The 26,455-nt window shown below is 38.3% G+C and overlaps 1 protein-coding gene across 1 annotated transcript in view; it reads right to left on the bottom strand.

Moving 5' to 3' along the window:
• The window catches only part of SH3YL1 (SH3 and SYLF domain containing 1), a gene marked incomplete at its 5' end in the record, with an annotated part of 49,892 nt that extends 23,833 nt beyond the window's left edge, over positions 1-26,059 (bottom strand). The window contains 9 exons of the mRNA XM_009582381.1: positions 3,370-3,426; positions 4,152-4,224; positions 5,484-5,628; positions 7,553-7,681; positions 10,267-10,379; positions 13,569-13,633; positions 14,137-14,250; positions 15,256-15,366; positions 25,862-26,059. Of these exons, the coding sequence (XP_009580676.1) occupies positions 3,370-3,426; positions 4,152-4,224; positions 5,484-5,628; positions 7,553-7,681; positions 10,267-10,379; positions 13,569-13,633; positions 14,137-14,250; positions 15,256-15,366; positions 25,862-26,059 (1,005 nt within the window). The remainder of the gene's footprint in view (positions 1-3,369; positions 3,427-4,151; positions 4,225-5,483; positions 5,629-7,552; positions 7,682-10,266; positions 10,380-13,568; positions 13,634-14,136; positions 14,251-15,255; positions 15,367-25,861) is intronic.
• Positions 26,060-26,455: the final 396 nt, after the last annotated feature.

Here is a 26,455-nt window from a genome sequence, read left to right as displayed (position 1 = left end):
ACACGTGAACCAGTCCCTTTCTGATTTTGAACTAATTGCCTGTTAATGATTCAGTTCTCACCAACATTCACTTTAGCCCAGCTCCTGCTTTTACTAGCAGATAGCTACTCCTGCTGCTACCAGTTCAGCTGGGAAACCACATCACTGCAACATTTTCAGAATTGTATAGTATTCAGCAACCTATTAGGAGGATAGACAGGTAAGTCAAGTAACCGTTTATCTACAGTTTTGGTTGCTTGCTGCTCCATGGCAGAACCCCAAGTAGAAATAACTAGAAAACACAACACCAATGAAAAATTAATATCTAGGATTAGATATTCTAGTGTGACAAACTATCAACCTAATGTATCTAAAAAAATTGTCCTAATAAAATAAACTTCTCCTGAGCCTACAATACCCAAGTAGTCCACTAAAGAACCACGGGTCATTTATATTACAGTCGTCGTACAGAACTCTGCAGAAACCTTCTATCCAGATAAAGTACAGCTAGATCGTGGCAATAAAGCTTGGAAGGACCAGTTTGCCCTTTTATTAGATTGTACAACTTAGAGGGGACAAGTAGAAAAATGAAGCTGCAAATCTCTAATTCTAGTAAGGCATGAACTTTCATACTCATAAGCAAATCTAATTTCTTTATCTGAACAGTCTCCAGAAAAATCTCTACTACAGTAGAAACTTCATACTTCACTGAATCACGATAACTATATCAGCTATGAGTTGGTGTTTTTCCAGAATTGTAAAAGGTCTCTGCAAATTATTATTTTTTTAAAATAACATTTGTGGTATTTCCAAGTTTCGGGAAACATTTTAAAGCATTACTGAACCTCATTTTACAACTAAATGCATTACCTTAACTATTATTCAGTTACATGAAAACAATCTACAGGCATTGGAGTTCAAGTATCACATTATCAGTTTAGAAAAACATGTTTTTCATTTAACATTCTTCTTGCATTTGAAACAGGTTATATTACATTACCTGTCTAGATAATTCAGATTCACATAAAATAATTAAAAATGTTTCATCCACAAGTCTAGCTCTTCTTCCATCTAATGAAAAGTATTAATGTTTCAATCTTTCTACTGCTGTTGTAACTGTTGCAAAACCAAAACCTCATAACACAATGCCAACCTCCCCCCTCCCCACCCAAAACAAAGTCCTTACTACTGGCAATCCAGACAGGCTTGTTGCTCAATATCAAAACCTACCCCTGCACAAGCCATTATACCCAAAATGTAGCTTTCTAAAGATTAGTTTCATGCACTCTTCTATTAATTATCTAATAACTTTTTTTTTAAAACTAGAAAGATGTAAAAAATGTTGAACATTTTTTTCAGATCACTGTAGAACATCCATTGCAGCAACTAATCCTGCAATAAAGATTGGTTAGTACGAGCTATAGCTGCTAGGCAGCTCTGCTGAAATCATCTGGACTATAAACAGGCAGAAAGAGACTGTTGACAGGAGGTATGGCCTTAAGGTTCCTTCTATTCCCTCACCCAGCATTAATACACCCTTTGTTACTGATGTGAAAGGGACTGGAACTCTCTTCCAGCCTCCCATCAACATGGTGTATGCTACAGTACTGAGACACTCAGGAGAACTAACTTCAACCTTGATTTTTTCCCTGTGATAAGAACAATTCTTTAGCCTTTAGAAACATATGGTACTTCTGTGGATTCAGATAGCATTTGAACTGTTACCTACGGAAACACAACCTGCAACAGAAGGCAAAATATATCATGCCAAGCTTGTAAGGTAAACAAAAATTTACCATGAGACAACATTTCTTGCAGGAAGTGTCATTTACACAAGATCCTACTGCCTATTGCACTCTTCAAAGATAAGCTTGTGTATTTCTAGAAATCGTTAGGAATCCTCAGCAGTAGACTGACTGAGTCTACATTTTGATTTCAAAGAATCTTGAAAGCCAACAACAGATGGCTCTGGAAGATTTCTATCTTGTCATTTGCACCTGAATGGAAGAACACTCCCCTTAATATAGTAAATGTGTGTGCAAGCTTTTCCTACTGCATTAGAAACCTCTTCTCAGTTGGTCAGGGTTTTTTTTAAGACTGGGAAAGTTTAGTTTTAATGGCCAGAAAACCAATTTTTCTTTCTGTTTGAATGACAGCTGCTGAGTACAGATCACTAGAGTCATCATTCTTTTCCTGGTACAAGTCCTGAAGCACAACAGCAAATTTTGATTCTCAGGAAGTCTCTTGATCTGCAGAAGTTACATCAACAGCTCAGCTTAAGATCCTCCTATGTTGGTCCCTTAAACACCGCCCCCCACCCAACAGCATATATGGAGAGAAGATATGAAGGAGAATGTAAAGACAATGACACATACAATTTATCTTAATTTATAGTGAAAATCTCTAGTTACATGAACCAAGAAATGAAAAATACAATCATGATTTTGGCCTTCAGACAACAGAGTTTAAATACTGTGTTAAATACTCTGCCTGAAATAGACTTGTCACTGTGATCTATTATCAAGCTTGATTTTAGCTCCATTTTCAAAAGTAAAAAAGACATCTTTTGTTTCATTTTGGTTTTAAGTGGTGCACGCAATATGTGAAAATGTGCATACATATTCATACATTTATACACATATATATGTAATACAGAATGCCTTGGTCTTGGCTGTGAAAGATGAGACTCCTGGTGGGACAGAACACTATAGCAGTCAAACGAACATAATCACTTTGATAATAGAATTTTTCCTAACAGATCACAAGTTTCCAGATGATGGTCCCCACAGTTCAAGAGTTACATTGCAAATACTACAGAGTAAGATTCTCCTGTTAGAGCTGAAACTGCTTTAAGCTTAAGAGAATCAGAATAGAACAACATACAAGTAGTATCTTTTTAGTATAATGCAGAGTTATCTCAACTCAATACAAAAACCTCAAGGAGTATAACTGCAATGGAAATCTGCGTTTATGCCAGCATAATCAGATATGACCTGTGGAAGCACTTTTTAATTAAAACTGGAGTTATAGTACCTTGCATAAGGACTTGGACACAAGCTTGTTATATCAGCTTTCTTTTTCACTTCAATTAGGTGGTAATGTAAAACAGTTTTACTACTTTCAGTGCATTTTTCAAGCTCACTGAATAAAGCAAAAGAACTTTTGCTGTTCAGAAAAAGAACATTGTTGTTGGAATGTAAAGGCAGGGAATAAGATTCACATTTATGAAATATTTTCAGGAGAGCATACAAGACCTGAATCTCATTTTAACACATGGACAATAAAGAAAAATACGTATAGCCAGGTATTGTTAGATGTCTTCCAAAGTACTTTTAGGACTTCTCGGATTCCACACTGCATTAATAAAATATGTGTAAGCTTAGTACTTACCCACAGAGGCATAATCATTTGGAAGTTCAGGGTAAAGTTTGTTTGTATTCTTTTTAGCTGAAAGAGAAAATTAAGTAGCAAGTTATATGATATACTAACATATATTGTTATATTTCATATACTGCTTTTCTAATAACAATAGTTATAAAATGATTGCAGTTATCCAAGGAGCAGTACAGAAGAAAGAAATAAGGACTTTGCCTTATATCCTTGTCCAGAGAAATAAATCAAGTTAACAATAGGAGCTGCACAGTAAAGCCTCACTTTAAATCAGCACACTTTGGTAGATAAACTGTTATGGAGCCAAAACTCTGCCTCTTCTACTCTACTGTAAGACCTCCACCTATTAAAAGATAATGACAACCTAAAAGAGAAATTTTAGTTTTCTACAAACCAGAAGTTTCTACAAGTAGGACTAGCAGTTTCTAGTAGCATTGTTCTTACTAAGAAGTTTCATTGTACCATGAGGCTTCTATGTATCCAATAAACATGAATGCTTCCTTTGAAATATTACATGCTTCTGTTAACTATGCAAACACTACTTCTATAGCAAATCTGTCAGAGAAAGAGGTTTGTTAACATAAAACAAACAAACAAAACCTTTACCCTTTATTGCTCATGGCACTATCCCAACATGCTTTCAGTGTTTGCCCAAGGAAGAGTATTAACAAAATATTTTTGTAGAGAAAGCTACTACTATAATAATTGCATAACATTCATTAGATTTAATGCTCTAATTTTATATAGAGAATAAATTAATCATTACTAAAATGTTTTCTAACCTGGTGGTGTTGGCCTAATAGTGGGTTTAGGTGGCTCTGGTCTCGATGATGGTCTAGCAGGTGGGTCATTTACCTAAAATGCACAAATTTTTTTTAAAAAAATGCATCACACCTGGAAGTGGATTGTAACTTCAGAGCCTGGAGGTATGTCAAGTTACACTGAAAAAAAAAAAAATCACTCTTTCTCCACTGAAACTGTATGAATTCAAGAAGCACACTAAAGAATTAGTGACATACACCTGACTGTAAAGTAATTCAACATGGATTTAACAAAGATGAAAGTAAACGATTGTCTATCAGTAACATCAACATCTACAAGAAAACATCTTCTACAGTTCTCAATATTGTATTGTAAATGTGATCATTTGAATGGAAGACAGAAAAAGTAGAAGAACGAAGAGTATCCACATCAAACCTGGTATGATCATTATTTACAGATTAACTTGATTAGGAATAGTTGAACAAACTTTTCTAATCACCACCTCTGATTATGCTATTATAAGAACAAGGATATATTTTGTTATTCTGGAGGATGCAAAGCAAAACCAGCAACATTCTTGTCCAGAAGAGCTGTGCTGGTTTTGGCTGGGATAGAGTTAATTTTCTTCATAGTAGCTAGTATGGGGCTGTGTTTTGGATTTGCGCTGAAAACAGTGTTGATGATACAGGGATGTTTTAGTTACTGCTGAGCAGTGCTTACACTAGCCAAGGACTTTTTAGCTTCCCGTGCTCGGTACATAAGCTGGGAGGGAGCATAGCCAGGACAGCTGACCCCAACTGACCAAAGAGATATTCCATACCATATGACGTCATGCTCAACATATAAAGCTGGGGGAAGAAGAAGGAAAGGAGGGAGCATTCAGAGTGATGGCGCTTGTCTTCCCAAGTCACCACTACGCATGATGGAGCCTTGCTTTCCTGGAGATGGCTGAACACCTGCCTGCCGATAGGAAGTAATGAATGAATTCCTTGTTTTGCTTTGCTTGCATGAGTGACTTTTACTTTACCTATTAAACTGTCCTTATGTCAACCCACGAGTTTTCTCACTTTTACTGTTCTGATTCTCTCCCCCATCCCACTGGGGAGGTGTGAGCGAGCAGTTGTGTGGGGCTTAATTGCCAGCTGGGGTTAAACCATGACAAGAGCCTACCAGGGCAATACCTGAAGGAATGTCTTACATGCAGTATCTGCAATGTGTTACGCCTTTAAGCATCCAATAGAGAACTTAAGAATGCCACATGAACATCAACATTGCCACTGACTAGAAACAGTTCAGGAACAGATAAAGCCTATGTGAAAAAGAGGTACACAAACCCTTCTTTGTTCCCTTACAGCTTTTCCTGGATTATTTTTTTGCTCTTCATTTTCATATACTTCAGTGAAGGATGCTAGAGTTTCATAAAGATCTTCTGCTTGAGCAGGAAAAGGCACATCACCAAGCAAGATGGCACTAGCCCGAATATCCTGCCCATAAAACCTGATACAAAAGAAAAGATGCCAGGTATTTGATCACCATAACATTTCAATATCTAGATGAACCCATCCTCATCCCTCCCCGGCCCCACGTTTCTCCTACTGATCATCTATTGAGAAATGACAGAACTAGTTCAATGCTTTAAATTTTGAATGAGAAGTAATTGCAGCAAACTTGAATGCCTACCTACCACCTTATTTCAAAATGTTCTTCACCAGTAATATTCTGTTCCTGGTCATGCAGAATGCATCAGCTAGACCATTTGAAAGCCAATCACACAGCAATCACACACTACTTTTGCAAAACATTGTAATAGATTCCTTAATGATGTAGTAAAACTCCTTAATGGAAGCACTGGAACCTCAATTTTATGAATGGAGATAGCTGAAAGTTACCGACATACTGTCCTTAAAATCAGCATTAGTCTTTGCTGATATTAGCAGAATCAAAGTTTTCACAAACACAGAACATACAAGTGCAAGACACTCAGCGGTTCCTTGGATTTTAAGCTTAACAGGCTGCACAAAGGAAGCAGCATTTCATAAGCGGGGTATTTTCTCAAATTCAGTGATGCTCTAAACCAGATTTTTTTGGTTTCAAGTGGCCTAAAAAAATATTTCTCATTAAGCAGTAAATACCTCAATAGCTATCTTCTATGATATTATACTGGGTTTACATTGCCAGGTTTTGGTAGGGGATGGTGCTGCAGGGGTGGCTTCTGTGAGAAGATGCCAGAAGCTGCCCCATGTCAGACAGAGCCAGTTCCAGCTGTCTCCAAGACGGACCCACCGCTGGCCAAAGCTGAGCCCATATTTAAGAAAGGGTAAAAAGAGCTGCGCAACAGCAACTGGGAGAGAGAAGTGAGAATATTTGAAACAACTCTGCAGACACCAAGGTCAGTGAAGAAGGAGGGGGAGGAGGTGCTTCAGGCACTGGAGCAGAGATTCCCCTGCAGTCTGTGGTGAAGACCATGGTGATACAGGTTGTCCCCCTGCAGCCCATGGAGGTCCACAGTGGCAGATATCCACCTGCAGTCCACGGAGGACCCCACGCCAGAGCAGGTGGAGGTGCCCTGAAGGAGGCTGTGACCCCGTGAAGAGCTCCTGGCAGGACCTGTGGCCCATTGGGAGAAGCCCACACTGGAGCAGGTTTGCTGGCAGGACTTGTGAACCCATGGGGGACCTATGCTGGAGCAGTCTGTTCCTGAAGGACTGCACCCTGTGGAAGGGACCCATGCTAGAGCAGTTCTTTAAGAACTGCAGCCTGGGGGAAGGACCCACATTGAAGAAGTTCATGTAGGAACTCGAGGGAGAGGGACCCCACACTGGAGCAGGGGAACAGCATGAGGAGGAAGGAGTGGCAGAGACAAAACTTTATGAACTGACCACAATTCCCATTGCCCACCCTCCTGTGCCATTCAGGTGGAGAAGATAGAGAAGTTGGGAGTGAAGTTGAGCGCAGAAAGATGGAAGGGGTGAGGGGAAGGTGTTTTTTAGATTTGTTCTTATTTCTCATTATCCTACTCTCTTATTAACTGGCAATAAATTAAACTAATTTCCCCAAGCTGAGTCTGTTTTGCCCCTGACAGTAATTGGTAAGCGATCTCCCTGTCCTTATCTTGACACACGAGCTTTTCATTGTGTTTTTTCTCCTCCCATCCTGTTAAGGAGGGGGAGTGATAGAGCAGCTTGGTGGGCATCTGGCAGCTAGCCAAGGTCAACCCACCACAGATATATAATCTTTACACATTTAGCATCTTCTCAATACCATTGCATGATGTCTAAATTGAAGACACTGTTGCCCTTCAAGAAACTCTAAACTCATCACAGTATGTTCTCACAACAAACTCTTTTTCCAATTTTAATGTGTCCTAGTTCATTTTGTCACTATGCCTTCATTGAATCATCTAGACTTGAAAAGAACTTACTTGCGATTTGTTTCTTTCCTTTCAATTAAACAGGTTCCTTCCAGAGATACACCTGCAAACAGTCCTCGAGATTTGCAGTATGTATAGACAGCAGCAGAGCTTCTCAGGGCAACATCCCCTTCTAAGTTTCTAGAAGAAAAAAGTTTTGGTTGATATTCTTCAATATGGCTTTGCAACGTGAACAGCAATTGTCTTTTTATTTTAGTCCTACCAAAAGCCAGCAAGAGTTTCACTTCTCTCTGTTCTTACAAACTCTATTGAATATATTCAGCTCGGTCAGACTTGAAATCCATTTTCAGTTCTTATTTCAGACAGGACCTAGTACAAAGTAATTAATTTCTTTGATAAGGTTTCCTCTGAAGCACAGAACAATGTTCCCCCATCTGAATGCTCCATGTTAGACCTTCTCTTGCATTCAGCAGTCTGAAAATGATTAACCCATGTTTTAATCGTGTTTAAAAACAATCTGATTACATTTGTGGTGACTTGGAACCTATCCAATATATCCAAATCTTCCTTGATTTTATGGGGCCCAAAACAGCATAAAATATTTCAAGTAAGGACTTATCAGACCTCAATAGAACTGGAAGATTACAATGTTTGTCCTACACAGGATCACAGAATATTTTAGGTTTGAAGATACCTCAGGTAGTCAGCCAGTCCAACCTCCTGCTCAAAGCGGGTACAATATCGAATTGAGATCAGGTTGCTCTGGGCTTTGTCTAGCCAGTTTTTGAAGACTTCCATGGAGACAGATTCCAGAGACAATCTGAGCAACCTGTGTCAATGCTCAATTATACTAATATTGAAAATTTTTTTCTCATATCCAGTCAGAATCTTCCTTGTTTCAATTTACAACTGCCACCTCTCACTATCTTGCCATACACCTCAGTAAAGAGTTGGGGTCTGTCTTCTTGATTGGGAATGCAGGCTCTTACAAGATGTCAAGGTCTTCTCTCCTCCAGGTTAAATATGCCGAGCTCTCCCAGTCTCCTAGTTCATGTGCTCCATGTCCCTGGCCATCTTGGTAGCTCTCCGCTGGACGCACTCAAGTTCATAAACATCTTTCTTGTACTGCAGGGCCAAAACTGGGCACAATATTCTAGGAACAGTCTATGAAGTGGCAAGTAAAGGGGAACAATCACTTCCCTTATCTACTGGTTGCAGCTCTGTTCATGCAGCCCCCTACGCTGTTCGCTGCCTTTGCTGTCAGGATACACTGCTGACTCGGCCTACTGTCTACTGGGATCCCCACACATTCTCAGTAGGGCAGCTGCCCAGCCTGGCAGGCCCTGCCTACTTAACTGCAGAGGGTTCAACCAACAAAGGGTGCAGTACTTGGCATTTGTCCTTGTTTAATTTCATGAGGTTTCCTGTTGCATCTTTCCTCTACACCCTCTAGGTCCATCACTCTGAATGGCGGCCCTTTTCTGAAGTGTATTGGCTGTACCCTCTGATTCGGTGTCATCCACAAATTTGAAAAGCCTATTTTACATCAGCTCCTCCCAGTCACTGATAAAAATATCAAGCAGGAGAGGTCCCTGAAGAGTCTCCTGAAGAATTCCACAGGAACCTGGCCTCTGAGTACAACATGAATAATTTACCACTATTCTTCAAGCCTGATGATCCGGTTTTCACTTATTTGCTAGTATGACCCACCGTGACACCTAGGCCACAGGGATGTTGCAGGAAAGCATACTGAACGCCTTGCAAGGCAGATGACATCCACTGCCCTCCCCTGATCCACAGATCTCTCTCATCTGTGGAACAGGTATCATCTTATCCTTTTATTTTTTCAGAAAAGATTATGAAACATCAGTAAAAACTTCCTAAAAACAAAGGTGTAAGGAGGCGTACGTCCCATGAGAAGAGTGAGGCAACTGGGCTTGGTTAGCCTGGAGAAGAGAAGACTTAGGGGGGACCTAACAGCAGCCTAAAGTATCTATGAAGAGGCAATCAAGAACATGAAGCCACGCTCTTTACAGCAGTGCATGGTGGAAGGACAAGAAGCTATGGACATAAACTGAAACAAGAAAGGTTTTGATTGGATGCAAGACAAAACTTTTCACAACGAGGACAGCTGAGCATTAGAGCAGATTGCCCAGAGAGCCTGAGGTGTCTCCACCTTTGGAGGTTTTCAAGACCCAACTAGAATAAAGGCCTGAGCAACCTGATCTAAGTCATAACAGACCTTGCTTTGAGCAGAAGATTGGACTAGAGATCTCCTAAGGTGCCTTCCAAATTAAATTATTCTGTGATTATATAATCTCATCCTTCAAAGCAAGCTGGCTTAACCACTTAGGGTTTAAAAGTAATTATTTGGTGTATTTTTTATTTATTGTCAGCCAGATCTGTGGTGACAGAAAGCACATGCCCATAGGTCAATGAAAATAATAGTTCAGTCAGGCACAGTAGCACCTGTGCTCTTTATTGAACCCAGCCAAGCAGTCTCCTGCAAAAAGAGAATAAGCATCAGAACACCTTCCTTCTACCCATAAATGCCTTTATCAGGAAAGAAAAAAAAGCAAAAAAAAAAAAGCAACAAGTGACTGAAAAGGTATAACACTACAAGAACAATATGGTCCAGTCAATATATATGTTGCACAGGTTGTTTTGTAATATATCAAAAAAAGTCATGTGAATGTTTATAAATAGCTTTAAAAACTATCTTCCATATTTAATTTTACCCCATATTAGGAAAGTATTTTACTTACCTCCCCAGAGGTCCAATTGCCACAGTAAGATTTCCTCCAAGTGTAAGATTCCCTCCTTTGGCAAAAGCTTCTACTGCTCTTTCATGATTCAATATTATCACTAAGTCCGAAACCTATAAAATATCAAATAAAAGTACTATACTTTTTAAGAAGAAAGTTAGAATGGCATGGGAGAAGAATCTTATGTTTTGCAGGAAAACAGGTGGGAGCATCAAAGATATTCCCTTCCCCAAATGAAAACTAGCTCCAGATTTATCAAGGTTTTAATTCAAGCGAGAATCTCTCAGAGAATTACTTCCTTTCTTGCAAAGTATTCTTCTGAAACAGTTTTCATAACAAAGTTGATACTTTTTCTGCAAGATATTTAGAAACTAAGAGTCCTTTCACTTACATTTTTAAACAAATTTGACTGATTTTTTTCAAGTGCAGATATGGTAGTATGTTTCAGACAACAGCTGTAACAGAAACGCTATTTTAATTCAAAATTTCCCAATTTACAATTTTTTATTTTCTATGGCTTTTGCAAACAATTATGAAGGCATTTTCAGATTAAGAAAATCATTCTGATCCTTCCATAACTGAATTAATAACAGCAAGACAGAACTTAGTAAACAAAAATTACTTATTTGTCTGTCCAAAGAATAAGCAACAATAAAAAGAACACAGGTTTTCCCATTATTGACAAAATTTTATTTTCTTGATCGAAAATTAGGGGTTTAATATATATCTAAGTGTGTGTATATACATGAATTAATATTTATTTTTTTAAGTCTTGAATATATGAGATGTAGCCAATTTCTTCAAGAAACTATTAAACCAAATACTGGAGAGCTAACAAAGTATTTTTGAAAGACTCAAATGCAAAATAAAAAAAAAAAAGAAAATCACTATTTTTGAAAGACTTTATTTGCCTGGATAGTGAAACAAAATGCATGTATCGAAGAACTTTTACTACTATTTAAGTTGATACCTATTACCATCAATACTGTAAAAATATAACTCTCTTCAATTTAACAAATTTCAACAGAAGTCTCCTACAACTCTTTTCCCAAACTATGAAGCATTTTAAAGAAGGAAAAAGTATTTCAAACATAAGCATGATCCTATAAAGATCACTCTACCTGAAAGTTCAGTAAACACACTGCAAGTACTAAAAAAACCAAAAAAACCTGCAGCAGTACCAGCCTGTTCAACAGAGTAGATTACACTTTTGTAGCTTACTGTGATGGATTATTTTTTAAACAGATGTGCCCAGGGACTAGTGCCTGATCTTTCATCTGATGGACTTGACTGAAAGCCAGGTTCAGAAAAAACTTTCAACTTACCCCAAATTCCAAATAGTGACAGCAGAGAATACAAAAGGAAATACCAGATTATTTGTAAAACAAGGCTCGCCCAGAAGTATTACACACAGCGTAAAAGAGGCCTGTGTTATTAGCCCCCTGGTAATCTCCACCCCATCCCAAACAAAAGATGGCTGACATGAGTAGTTTCTGAATCATCCAGGAATGGAGAGAGAATGTCATTCAGGATGCTGCTACCTCCTCTTACCCATTAAGAGGATGAATCGACAGCTGAAGCTAAATGAATCCACAGTGAGAAAACCTTCAAGGAAAGCATTTACATGAATTTTAAAATTGGTCTTTAATTTGAGGTACCAAGTTGTTTCACTTGGAAAAACATGCAAATACTATGACTTCTGAAGTCTGTGATTTCCTTCTTGTTGTTTAAAACCACCCATCAGTACCACTACAACTATGTCAACTATAATCTCTCCTACAGGAATAAAATTCAACTGATTTCTACAAGTTTTAAGTTTATATATGACTAAAAGAATGCTGAAATTGGACTCTGGGCTCCTAAGCCACTTAGGTCTTTCCGAATAGCATCTCTTCTCTAGAAGAAGTAAATAAGATTGTGTTATAATAATGCCAGTAAAGAGATGGTATTTTGTAAGCTGAATAAAATTTCAAATGAAGGGCACAATATTACGCAGAAAAAACACCCTCTCGGAAATAGTTTCTGTATTGAAATTATTTGACTAAGTACCAATAGCAAATCGTTATACTACCTAAAATATCAGATGGAGATGATTAAAGGAAAAGTTTCATAGAATAATCAAAGCATCTGAAGAGTCTGTTTCATTGTCATAAAAGCAAAAATCCCAACCCCAAGTCCTGGGGCTCAAACTCAATGTTTTGTAATGCATTCAGATCCTGTACCCATGAAAACCAAAGAAAAACCCTCACAAAAACCCTTACAAAAATCATTTTGTATCCACAGCATCCTTTAAAAAGTGCACAGTAATAATGCCTGAGATCACACAGTGGACAATGAGGATACAATAAAATATTGATCCGTTGCTCATTATGCAAGTGCTGGCTGACTGGCTGTCAGGACAGGGATAGCTGGCTAGTTGTAGGAGACACACCAGGGGCTGCCACGTACCACCCCGATCAGCTATGCATGTATTCTTCTGAAGAGCAGAATGCCCATAGCAAGAGATCTTGTTGGCAGCATACTGTTACTTTGATTTTTCTTTGAGAATTGGTAGAACAGAAGCTAAACAGAAAGAAAAGAGAAGGACAAGACTGGAGGCTAGGGTGGGAAAGAGGAAGAAAGATGGAAACAAACAAGGGTGAGGGAGCTGTGAGGAAGAAGTGACAGGAAGCAGAGGCAGAGAGCTGTCAGGGCTCAGATCAACAGGATTTCTCTGGACATGTTGAGAGTCCCTTACTCAAGTGTTTCTGGTGGTTGGAAACTGGCTTATTTTCTGCAGCATTTCTTCAGAGGAGGCACCATCAGTTTTGGTACTCCGAAACTGAAAGGTGAAGTCAGTAATCACAAGTTTGAGTGGGGAATGCATGAAGCACAGTAGCATTAGCCAGGCTCCATTTTACTCCACCTTCAATTCCTTTCACCGTTTCTTGCCAGATGAGAGTCCCTGTGCTCTTTAACAAAGCATTTGATACAGTATTAAGTATAGGATACTTTTAATTAACTCCAGTTGGCTTATATGTGAACACTGACTGGAAGTTTTCTGTAAAGGAAAAATTGAGTCTGCTAGAAGTGAGAAATCAAAGAAATAGCTGTTATGCCACTTCTCTTCCTTTAAATCTCTCCAAGCAATTAGACTGATCAAAAACCCGTATTTTGTTTGTCTTGTATAAATGAATTTATAATAGCTTTTTTACACAGAAAAATGGATCCTACTATCTCACCAACATTTAGATCTTTGTCAATGCATTTTAATTTCTTGCAAAAAAAGTTACCAACAAGTTATTTCAAATGCGAAATTATACCTCAATTCCAATTTCAAATCCACCACCAAGGCCAGCAATTCCTATTGCAGAAGGAGCAGACCAGGCTGTCATGCAAAACAAGACAAATTTACAGAAGTTTTAACACGTTATAAGAAATACTAATTTTAGTATTAGAGCTCAAAAATGCTAACAAGTTCTCTACTTAAAACTATGTTCACAACCACCAGAATGCAATCACATAATTATACTGATTTATCCCACTGGTAGGAATGTAAGAAATACAAACCCTCATTTAAACAAATCTTTGTTACAAATTATTTATCGTACAGCTGTCCATGACTGGATATAATTCATTATTCTGATTAATGTTAAACTATAGGCTTTTCTATTTCAGACTTTTCTACAAAGATACTGAAAGCATTATTTAAATCTGGTCCAATGAAGGCACAAAATTTTGAAGACAACTTTCAAACCAAACATTGTCACCTGCTGGCTTGACTCCTCACACATCTCGTGTTTTATGCTATGAAAAGAAATAATGAAGAGAAAAATTTTTTTTTTTCCTTTTAATTCTCCCATGAAGTACAAAAGGAAAATATCCACTTACTTCCATTAGGAAGACGAGCTAATACAATTCCACTTCCGCCTCGAGCGGTCACCAAAAATCCAGCTTTGATAACAGACAAAACTGCAAGGCCTTTGGCTTTAGCTATTACATGGGCTGAAACAGCAAAATCATTTATTCAAGATCTTATAAGAGTAGTTCAAAGAGAAGGGGAAAATAACAATTTTGAACACATAAGAGTCAAATAATTGAAGCAAAAGCTTAAAGAAAACTGTAATAAAGCTGAACTAATAATGACACCTCCACTCCACAGTCAACCACAAAGCTAGTCACAGGTTATATTAGCCTGCGCCGATCTCTACGCTGCCACAACTGCTTCACCCATCCCAGTTAGCTCATACAGAATTAGTTTACTTATTGCCATGAACATTGTGTGTGAGTACCCTTAGCAAGATAACGAGGCAGTAAATAGTTGACATTCATGTCTCTACAGATTTTTGGAGGAGAGGAGTCTGACTTTAAATCACAGCAACACACAGCAGCATAATCAGCTTATATCATCAGACAGTGTTTGTGGCAAATAAAATGTCATCATCCTGCAAGTCTTATTACAGGCCTTCTGGAACATAATAGTTATAAATTCAAAGCCACAACCAGCAACACCAGATGAAGAAAGACACTAGGAGAAACACAGAATAACAACTGCAAAAATAAAGAGGACAGAAGCAAACAAGAGTGCTTAATCTGTATCAAAGGAGAAATGTACCCTGATCTCTTTCCTTCAACTTATTTTCACCTACCTAATTCTGATAAACACAGATATTCAAGAACTAGAGCTACTATTCCAGGTTCTCCCTTAAGAACAGACATTCATAGGGTGAGCATGAGACAGTCCATCCACCCCAGAGAGAAGCCTTCCTGTGCAGATACCCTATGGTTGGAAACATGTAAAACATCTCTCAGTAAGTAATGTCTGCCTAGAATACATTGAACTGAACCCCTTTACTCCAAAATATTTTCACAAAAGTTATGGTACCCTAGATCTTCATTCCTCCCTAAGTTATGGTCAGTGAAAACAGACGGAATTGGTAAAGAGAGCAGGCTTTCAAACCAGGGGAGCACTGGAGGTTTTAGCTGAATCGAAACATTTTCTTTACTCACGAGGTATGATTTTATCAGGTCCATTTCTGGAAGTTATTTCTGTGAATTCTCGTAATATTTTAGCTGCCTTTTTAGCTTCTGACTTCAAGTTGGAAGGTATAGGGTTATTCACTGTAAAACATGAAAGAAATAAGAAATGATGTCTATAGTTAGTTCGGGATAGCTCATATAAAAATAAATCAGTGTGATTTGCATGGGAAAAGTGACTCTTTACAAATGAAGAGTAAACCAAACAAACCAGGAAACAGCAAATATAAGAAATTATTTTCTGCATCAGACCCACATTTTGTCTAATGGTAGTAACAGAAGACGCCATTTAGGAAAAGCACACAAGCCCGGTTCTTTTCCTCAATCTTGTAATTCCTCAGAATCCACACTGATAAGAGCAAGGATGTTGGAGATACAGCCTCAGTTGTTCTTGTCACTATTTATTTATGGGCTCGTGGCATATGAATTTGTCTAATACCTTTTCAAACCTGCTGATACTCTACAGTAGCAGTTGACTACCTGCTACTTAAAGAAATACTTGATCTATTTTAACTAATAGTTACAGTGAACGCCTACTAGTTCAAATCTCATGAATTCTGGTGAACAACTATTGCATCCAACCTATCCGCTACCTTCATGCTTTTATAAATAGCCACAGCCCCCCAGCCTTTTCCACTACTTCAGGAGTCCCAGCTTTCTCAGTCTCTCCTCAAGGTAGTTGCTCCATCACTCTGATCACTTTAATTGCTCTTCTCTGTACCACCCTCAACTCTGCTGTCCTTCAAACCTGCAACTGTTGACCAATGAACATATAGCACTAAAATATTAACATCTCTGCTTTCTCTTCACATTAATGAATGGTATTTCCTTTCTCCTCACAAGATTTCTCTTACAGAACTAAACTTGCAGCATGTTCTGAAAGTGAGCAAAGTTCTGTTTCAGACCAAGGAATTTCCTTTAGAAACCTATTTCCTGTTGAAGTGCTTATCAATATTTTCTCTCCAATGTGATCCAACATAAGCACCTCTGTAGATTTCAACTGTAGAAAAAGTAGGGATTAGGGATAGATTAGGTTTGATTTATAAAGCCATAGACAACAGTGGCAAACACAAAAAATCTTGAAATTTACCCGCCCAAATCCACGAGATCATAAATTCTGCAGAAGAGTGTTGATTCTGTTTAGATCTACCAGATCTGCTCCCATTAATCAACTACTGAACAGAATCAAGAATTATAAGATATTAATATTCTGCAACAGTACAAATACCATTTTATGTATGAAGAGTATTGTTTCACCTGCAGATTTGCAAAAAGAGGCCTTAGGGCAGATAAAAAGATATGAGTCAGTCTTGATTCTTACATCTACTAAAACCCCTCAAAGCTATCATTTACATTATTCTTGTTTTCCTGTCTGGACATATCAATACCCACCATTTCCAAGTTTATCAGCAACAAATTGTCCCAGTAATACATGAATATATTGTCAGACCAAAGATGCATCTAGCCTCACATCTTGTCTCTGAAAAGAACTAGCAACAGTATTTCAAAAAAATTCCACTGTTCTTAAATTCACAAAAGCATAGAAAACACTGTGCATAGAGAAAAAAAAAAAAACTTTCAGTCAAAAGTAGCCTAGATTTTTAACTGGTGTTCCCTGACCATTCATTTACCTCTTCACTCTGGGCAACATTCCCACCCAAAGCTATGAAGGTGAGGACTAAATACATTTTAGTCAATGAAGCTTGGAGAGCAATTCAGCTCAGACTAAGTGAAACACCTAGCAGCACGTCAGCTGAAATTTCTGTCCAGGCTCCATTGACTAGAATAGGAATTACACCTCTACTTTTCAAAGTGAAGTATATTCCTCTAGTATGTTCTCCAAGCAAGAAAGAAGACTCCCAGAACAAGAGGGATTTTGACAGCTGAGACTTTGAACTAGCTTCCCTTTGAAAGCTTGTAGCAATACTTGGCTTTGGTGAAAATGCAGCATGTGTAACATTGGAGAGTTTGAAGTAACAGCAGCCATCACAAGGTTGTGCAGAAATATCAGCCTCTGGGAACAGAAGGAAATAGATGCATAGAACGCAACAGACTGAACTGTGTGGTGGTAACAGAGAGAAGACATACTAATTCTGTCTCCTAATCATCCCTTCTGTTTTCAGAAAGTTAAGATGATGGCCAAGTCCCCATGTGTGAAGGGATAAGGGAAGATGAAGCTCTAAACTCTAAGAGCTCAGGACTTTCAGAAAAAACTATTGGCATGTGCAATTTTCTCTGCTACGGCACTAAAATTGTAAGCTAGCTTGCAGGAGTTTTGAACATGCATTTCTTCCTTGGTTCACCAGGCTGGAACCTGGCTACATGGACACAGCAAGAAGAGAGGCCAGTGTAGCCCAAACAAAACATGAATAGATAATTGCTTTTGGTAGATTAACAAACTGGGCTGGAGCAAATGTCTCCATTACTTCTGTTGTTTGTACCTGACATTACATTTTCAAGGTCAGAGGGGAAACACTGCCAGCATGTTGTAAGAGAAAAATAGGAAGATTTTTGCTTTTCTACGGAGATACATTAAGGCAGTCACAAAAAGCATATTGCAACACCATTCTTCTCAAGAAGGCATGAATAATACACTTCTGGCATATTATAACTTATAATTCACAATTAATATTGTAACACACAATGCCTGTCCATTTGCATAATCAGGTGAACACTTTTGTACGTAGGTTTTCACTTAACATATTTTATAAGTTTAGAGGTCTCGATTTTGAGGACAGTAACCTACCCAGTCTTCTCAAGATACATATTTCATGGTACTTGATTCTTCTTACTATTCAATAAGATTAAAGTGGAAGACATGCTTCGTTTTAACTGTGGTAAAATGGACAGTTACATCCCTGACCATGCAGGACTCCTAGCAAAGTGATCAATGAAAATAAGATGTGTGCACACTGGAGATAAAAAACATTACAGAACAAAAGTAAGCATTATCCAGCTTCTAGATTACAGAGAAATAAAATACACTTCTATGCTCCTCTCACTGTCCTCTTCCTTATCTCTGCATGCATTCTGTCCTCCCCTTTGCTTCTCTTTGGCCAATCTCAGATTTTGAGGAACATCCCCAATTCATTTCTTCTTACTACTAAAAAGGAAAAAAAAAAAAAGCTCTTATTTCATACAGATTAGGAGAGAAATCCTTTAGCTAAGTCCACTGAGAAAACATGAGATGTTTTGAGATCTAAAAGTCTGCAAACAAGAAGAGATGGATGAGTTTAAAAAAAAAAAAAAAATCCACTTACAGTTTTCATATGCATTTTCAAATTCAGAATTGCTTCATAAAGATTTGACGGTTACCAGAAAACAGTGTGTGCATGTTTATATGCACGCAGGAATTACTATTTAACTGAAGACAATTCAAAGCTGAACTTCATGAGCCAGCAAAAGTAATACTGTTACTACGTCACTGTCTCTTCAACTATCAACACATAATTGATTTCAAAATCAGGCTTTGGTCACACCTTGAGGCAGGAGGATGTCAAAGTAACTCTCTTCAGTGTTTACTTTGAAAGTTTCTCCAGATACCTAGGCTGACTCCATGATTTTCCTACCTGGCTTATTTTTATCCAGGTGTTGCAATTTAGCTGCACGAGGATTCTAAACATTATATTCCCAAATGCAAACTTCACACAGAAAAATAGCATTGCTTGAGCAAACTGAAAATTATGTATTTCCAATCCCTCTAAAAGGGTATTCTTTGTGCCACATGTTGTGGGGTTTCTTTACTACCAGGGAATAGGGGAGATAGAGAGAGATTCCTCATCTAGCTGTACACATCAACAGTAAGCATGAGAATAACGTAACTTCCCATCATCAAAACAACAGCAGAAACTTCACTTTCTCCCTGTATTACTTGTTGCCTACATCAATATTGCTTCTGCATCCCCTGGATATCTACAGGAATTCACAATTCCATTGTCCCTTGCTTTTTCCCTTCCTGTCACAGACTGAAGCAATGCAGGATTATTTTTCTGGACTAAGAAACAGCAGGAGGATTTGACAACAACATTCTGCCAGTTACTTTGCACGGAGCCAGATTTGTCCATTTTCAGAAGTGGGTTAAGAAATGGATGATATTTCTAAAGCACAGCAGAGATACAGGGAGGGGAGAGGGAAGGAAAAAAGGAAGAGGTTGAACGCACTGTCAACTGAAGAGCTCAAAGCTACGCCTTGTAGAGAAGCGTTGCAAATTACATCCAGATTTTAATTTAGACAGCAGCAGGTACAAAAATTAAAGTGACTTTAATTGGCAACCAAGCATGGCACTGAAGGGTTTTAATAACAATGGACAGGATCAACAAGCCAACTGATTAAACACTTTCATTGCTGAAAACCAACACAGTTACTCATTTTCCCTAGTGTTTTGAGTTTTGAGTTCCTTTATTTACTTCCATAATGTTATGTAGATACTAAGGAACTAGCAGGATGCCTACAAGGGTCTTGAGGAACTGACGATTTGTTTAAAAAAAAAAAAAAAAAACCAACCAAAACCAAGCCTACGCCCTGACCTTAATTACAGCTAATATGATGCTTGATAAAGCCTGTCTGGACTCCCATTTTGCTAAGATTGCTAAAGCCACAGCAAAAGAAATCTAATATTTTTATCACTGAGGAAAGGGGGAGGTTTGGCTCTCCCTGTTAGGCTATGCCACATTCAAGATTTTGTTAACAGAATTCAAGATTAAATAAGGACACAGACAACAATCAACATTAAAAGGCAAAGTTTAATGGTTAGCTATATAACGTGGGTGAGGCCTCACTCTTACTATCAAATTTTAGATCAATCAGTTTTATAGAACTTTGTCCAAAGGCAAAGGCCATTACAAATTTTTCATTAAAAAAACAAATAAAGGAAAAATTGCACAGATATGTCAAAGACAATTCAAAACTACTTTTTTTTTGTTTAAAATAAGTACATGGAGGTTTGCACTATAAAATGGTGGTCTTTGCCTCAAAATACAATAGAAATAAAATTACTAAAGATTATAGTAAAGGTTAGGGACAAAATCTTGTTTCTACTTATTTTAATCACTGTATAAACAGACAAAACCATAAGTGGGATTTCTGTGACATCAAAAATGGTTTAAACTTCTGTTCACCTACCAAATTGTCCTCCTTCCCCTCAAGCTTACCTTAGGATTTAAACTGTAAAATTCTTTTCTTAAAACCCAATGTAATATTGAAACTTCTCTGAACAGACATTATAGAAATATCTGCTCTTTAATAAAAATATTGTACTAAATATTTAGAACAAGCAGAATTTCCATGTTCAGTTTACCCCTTCAGTAACATAAGGAATAATCCTGTAGCACTGTCTTCATTATTAGCTTTTAAGTATGCATATGTAATTGTCTGTTTTGTATTCAACCAATGCTCAGGGAAGAGGTAACCAGGAGCAATAAGACAAGAATATCTATCAGGAGGATATACTGACTGATGGATTTGGAATGCCGTGACCAGTGAACGCTCAGCTGGGAGCAAGCTTCATTTGCACTGCTGCTTGTTGTTAAAAGGAGAAGATATTGAGCATATGTGAGTCAGCAACACAAACCCCATGGGGGAATATCACACCAAAATGGATTAACTGCTTAATTTGTAAGCTGATGAGGCAAGTGCGTCAGCCTCTAATTTACATTCTGACTAACAGTAATAATGTGTTGGCTGAACATTTGGTGAAATTATCTGAGCAAGGTGTAATAAAGAATAAATAAAGCCTTTTTACTTAAAAGCTATAACTAATTCTGCTACAATCAAAATTCTGCTGAATATGAACAGATGAAATAAAGCACGGTGGCATTATGAGAAGCTGAACATCAAAAGCACAGTTTCAAAGAACATCAATGATAAAGTGGAGACAAAGCCTCACATGCAGATTTCATACATACATTGCCCATGTATGTATGAGCTTTGAAGTATTTTGGTGGAAGGTGATTTTGGGTTTTTTTGGTTACAAAAAGAAGAAAAAACAATGGCAAATACCTTCTATGAGCCTCAGACAGTAATTCAGTCTTCACTTTCACTTCACTAAAAAGTTCAGAAGCAGCACAAGAACACATTAAAACACACCTGATTTGCAAATATCCATGGTTATAGCAGCAACATCAACGCTAAAAAGCTAGTATGAACAGAGAACATTCAAAATTATAAATTAAGAACATTCGTAAACATGAGAACTAGCATAGTCGAGAAAGGTTAAAGAACAACATCTAATGGGAAAGAGAAACCTGAAAAGCAAGACAGTGCAGTGTTGGACAAGAGCCTAAACAAGAGATTTCAATTCAGCATTACAATTAAAGAGATGAATGTAATTTTGGTTTCACAAATGTGTAACATCATGGTACTGTGGTAGCCAGCTCCAGCCCTGGAATTCATCTGGTACTTGGAACTCCTAGAACAGCGTGCAAGACGTGCATTGTAAGCATTTTACCTAGCCCAAGAAAAAGTGAAGTTGTTTTTTTAGAGCAGTGGATGACAAGCAGCAGACTATGTTAAACGTGTTTCCATCAGTCTTCCTTCATTTACTACTTCCAACGCTTGAAGCCAAAGGTAGACAGCAAAGCAGCCCAGGTCAATGAAAAGTCAAGAAAAGATCTGTGGAGTCCAAGGAAACAGTGGCAGAAGTTGAAAAGGAACCTGAAGGAAAAGGATGGAATAAAATAATGGCAATAACCAGCCCCTTTAGTTGAGACCCAGCAGGCTCCTTCTGTCAGAGCCTGAGTTCCACACTCCTGGTTTTGGAGCCAACACCCACAAGCAGATACTGTTTCCTTGAGACTCCAAGGAGCATGAAAAAGGTAAGCCTCAGAACGTGCACTTTGATCATCCTGCCGGAAAGCACTAATGGTATGGCAAAAAGGAGTCTAGGAGAGCAGTAGCAAGGAATGAGAAAGTAGCAATTATTGACAGAGAGGTGGTACAATTCGCCACAGGCAGCTGGAGAACAGAAAGGGAGACAGAAGACAACAGAAAATACATTGGTGTAAGGCAATGAAAGCAAAGCTGAAAAGGCGAAAACAGCATGTCTCTGTCTCAGTGAAGCCTTACACTAACCTCATGCATTTCTACCATGCTGCTCATCACCTGGATTCCTGAAATTTTACCAATTTTCACACAGTACTGTTTCTCAACAAGCTTGGTGTGAGTAGTAATTCGAGGGGGAAAAAAATGAAAAATGCTATTTTAAAGATTAGTACTTCTGAAAACCTGTATGGAATCTGGCATTGCATCTGTATGCTTATTCCAAGACAGCGAAGAAGTCAGACAACAACGGTGACAAATGTCATCTACATTTGGATTTTGGTATGCAAATACACAGTATGAAGTCAAACCAAAACCTACAGAATCACTAGTCTATTCAAAAAAGAACTACTTCAAACACAGAAGCCTTTCCATTCATAGAAAGGAAATAATGGAGATAGAGAGTGGATTTCTTCCTTTGTTCTCATCTCTGTAAGCCTGTGTTTTTCAGGTTTTGGAGGTTTTTTGGGTGTTTGTTTTTTTTTTTTTTAAATATATTACTGTGAGTTATGGAAATCAAAATACCTCTGAAGATAACTCGAAGGAAGCCAGTATTATTGGCAGCATGTAACTGTGGTAACTCTGAACCTGTAGAGGGTAAACTGCCCCACCCCCAACCTGCATTTGTACTACTTTTACTATTAGCCGGTGTTCCAAGGCAAATTGCTCTTTACAGCCTTTATAAGCACCTAACTTTGGTTTAGGGCTTTCTGCTATTTTTTTAAAGGAGAAAACTTCTCCTTCCTAGTCAAGTTTTTAAGTCGTTGTCCTCTAAGCACAGGGATTTTGTAAACTCAAGCTTACAGAGATATAAACTGAGATGTTAGCCAATGACCTTTCTGAAAGCAAAGCAAAATTTATTTGAAATGCAGTAATTACATAAAATAACACATCCAAAAATAAGCTTAGCCTCTGCACAGGCTATCTGAATAAATTAAATTGTATGAAATGTGATAAAAGTATTTATGCCTGTTAGCTATGTCAGTGTCAATATTGTCATGTGTAGTGTCCAAAATCATACAAGGTTTTTGATCAGCTGCTAGTGTTGACAAGCTGCCCTTGCAGATTTTGCTACCGATTATGTATGCACTTCTAGACCATGGGAGCTCAATATTTTTTACATGGAATATCCATTTTGTTAATGTTAAAAAACCCCCACAACACACAAAAACTCCCATGCCCATCATTTCATTGTGTGCATATTTTTTATTACTTTTCTCAACAAAGAGGAAAGGACTTAACTAACCCAAACACAAAGTGCATCACTTGGTAACTTAACGGGATATTAGTCCTCAATCCCACTTTGAATTAACTATTTCCTTGAGAACAGTCAAGGAATTTGAAAAAACCCTGTAACACACAGAGCCACCCACATTATCAAAAGCATTTGATGAGTTGGGTTCCTAGCAGTTTTTGTACTGAAGTCAGCTTGGAGGAAATTCTAAATAGACATGCTGACTTTCCTCTCATCTCCTAGAAGGATGAACTTTCTGGTGAGAGTTGGAACGTATGAGCGTAAAATGATACTGACGTAGCTGAACAAGGCACTTCAAAGAAAAATGTGTTCCCTTTGTACATGCAAGATGTTTCAACTAGGTGAGGTCTCCTTATTGCTAAGGAACGGTGGCATATGAAGACAGTCGCTACCACTCTGAGGCATAGATGTATGAGAGGATTTGTTCCAAAAGGCACATCAGACATCTGTTAAACTGCACAGGAGGAAGAGCAGTGGAACACCTGTAGCTAAAAGTCTTCAAAAATCCTTGTAACTTTTGGCAATGACAAGAATGCTAAAATCTTGAGTCCACAGTTCTACAACTGAGTTGCAGCCTTTGCGCTAGGAGAAAGGATAAACACAAGAGGCATGGGGAAGAAATCACTCAGTTTGTACAAAGATAGTCAGAAAACGGCATTTTCAAGAATACAGAGACAGTGGTATGCTCTACAACAAGAACCAAAGGCAGAGTTACCTTGGGGGTTATTTGAGACTAACAAGTGAACGCTTCCAAGAATTTGTATTACAAGAATTGCAGGCTTTTGCTCAAAACACGCCACCACACCTATCCACTCTGCCACCCAAGCCCTGGGAAACTGTCTACCTGAAACCCTTTTAGCAAGTCTTTCATATACACATATTGTAATATGTTTGATGTGTAAACAGTTGGTACCAAAGCGGTTGGGTGCTGCCTGCCAAGCCAGGTAAGTAGCATGACCGAAGCTAAGTGAGAGCTAGGAATTCAGTTCTGCCTGTCTCTCCTCATGTTGATACAAGAGTTAGTATGATATGTGAAATTTAGACGTGGGGGTAAGGGGAAAATCCCAAAGGGAGTCCCAACTTCGGCTTGCTAACTCTATTTTAATCATGAAGAATACGCTTCAAGGCAATCCAAGCAGGTAAATACGTACACTAATGTTTACACAAGAAAGCTTTAACTAAAACAAAGCTGTGCTTTGAAGAACAAAATCCTAAAAAACATCTTGTTTATCTTCTCACCAGGGACAGAAGCGTAGCAAGGACAAAAAATATGACAGGCTACAACCCCAATGTGCACTACACAATAGCCCCATATGCTACAATAATAAACTAAATGAAAAAATGTTTGGGTACCTTAACAAAATACAGACTCCAGCTATTTCCTGCAGAAAATATTTAACACTTTTATCATTAAAACTGCCACTATCATTCTGTCCCTCTCATTTCCCCCTTTCATACACATCCCAATTCCCTGTGTGCAGCGGTCAAATCTAACAAGTTACTAATTCCCACAATGAATAATTTCTACAATTAATCACACAAGAAATATTTCTTCAAACTAAAAGGAATAAAGAACATTAAAAAAAAAAAAAAAACAAATCAAAAAAATCCCAGGAAGTATAAGTGCTTGATATTTATTAATCAAGACTTTGAAGACTTCTACTTAAGCTCTTAGAATGTCTTGTTCACAATAGTGTTTCTCGCCCACTAAGTCATACAGCCTATTCTTCATAGCAGCCTTGCATTACAGGCTCTTTTACAACAATGTAATGGATGTTTAAAAAAACCCCAAATATAGAGAGCTTATCACATCAGAAATAGTAATTCTTAGTGGTGAGAAACCATGATACAAGACAAAGAACAACAGTGAATTCTGTTACAATTAATTTCAAAGGTATGAAGTTGACGTTAACTGAAGAAGGTACAGACTATGACTCTTCTGATACTGAGGGCTGAGAACGCAGAACAACGCTTAAGATAAAGATCCTCCCCGCACATCTCCCAAAGACATGGAAACATGAAATACTTCATCTCAAAGTTAGAGCTAGGCATGTGCCTACATGTAACATACACACATACAAATACTGGGTTTTATATGAACTCCAGAATGGTATTTTATAGCATGCATTTCTATATACAGCCTCATTTCCCCCTGACCCACAAATGCATAGAAGGGTGGTGGTGGTAGGGAATCTATTTCCTATACTGACACCTCAAGGCACTCCACTTGATAGAAAGCGGGAATAAAGGCGCTCTATGCTGCGTGGCAGAGCTACCTGTGAGAATTACACAACAGACTCCTCTCGCCCTTCTCGCCTTTGCCGAGGTCACATCTGGTAGCTGAGCGGTGCCACGGCCTCCTTCTGGCCCCACCACCTCGCACTCCTGACACCTGCAAGCCCGCCCGCGTGACAGCAGAGTGCTGCAGCGCACGAGGAGGGGAATGCTCGATAGAGGATGAATATTTCTGATTACCAGTAATTTCCACTGCAAAGTTAAATAAATACTAAAAGATGCAGTTGTACAACTGCCTTTACGAAAAAAGTGAGGTATGCAGGCTAGCGTATGAAGTTGCATAGAAGGAAACGTGCTATTTGTTCCATTGCACAGAAAATGTTATATATAAGGTTTTCAGTTATAACGGTTAATTGGTCATCATTTTCGTTTGAAAGTCACAGATTTGGCACAAAATTTAGAATCTGGCATTTTTATTTAACCTCCAAAGTGCTGCATTTTGACTGAAAAACAAGGCAAACAAGTCTTAAAAGCAGCAGAGGAATCCAGCCCCAGCCACACCCTGCCACCGCGGGGCCGGCGGCCAGCGTTACAAAACCCAGCCGGGTACACAGGATATCCCAATAGGTGAAGCCAGATACAAAAAAA

This window comes from Fulmarus glacialis, unplaced genomic scaffold (assembly GCF_000690835.1).
Source record: "Fulmarus glacialis isolate BGI_N327 unplaced genomic scaffold, ASM69083v1 scaffold11427, whole genome shotgun sequence".
NCBI classification, from domain to species: domain Eukaryota; kingdom Metazoa; phylum Chordata; class Aves; order Procellariiformes; family Procellariidae; genus Fulmarus; species Fulmarus glacialis.
This window is presented reverse-complemented; position numbering and strand designations above follow the sequence as displayed.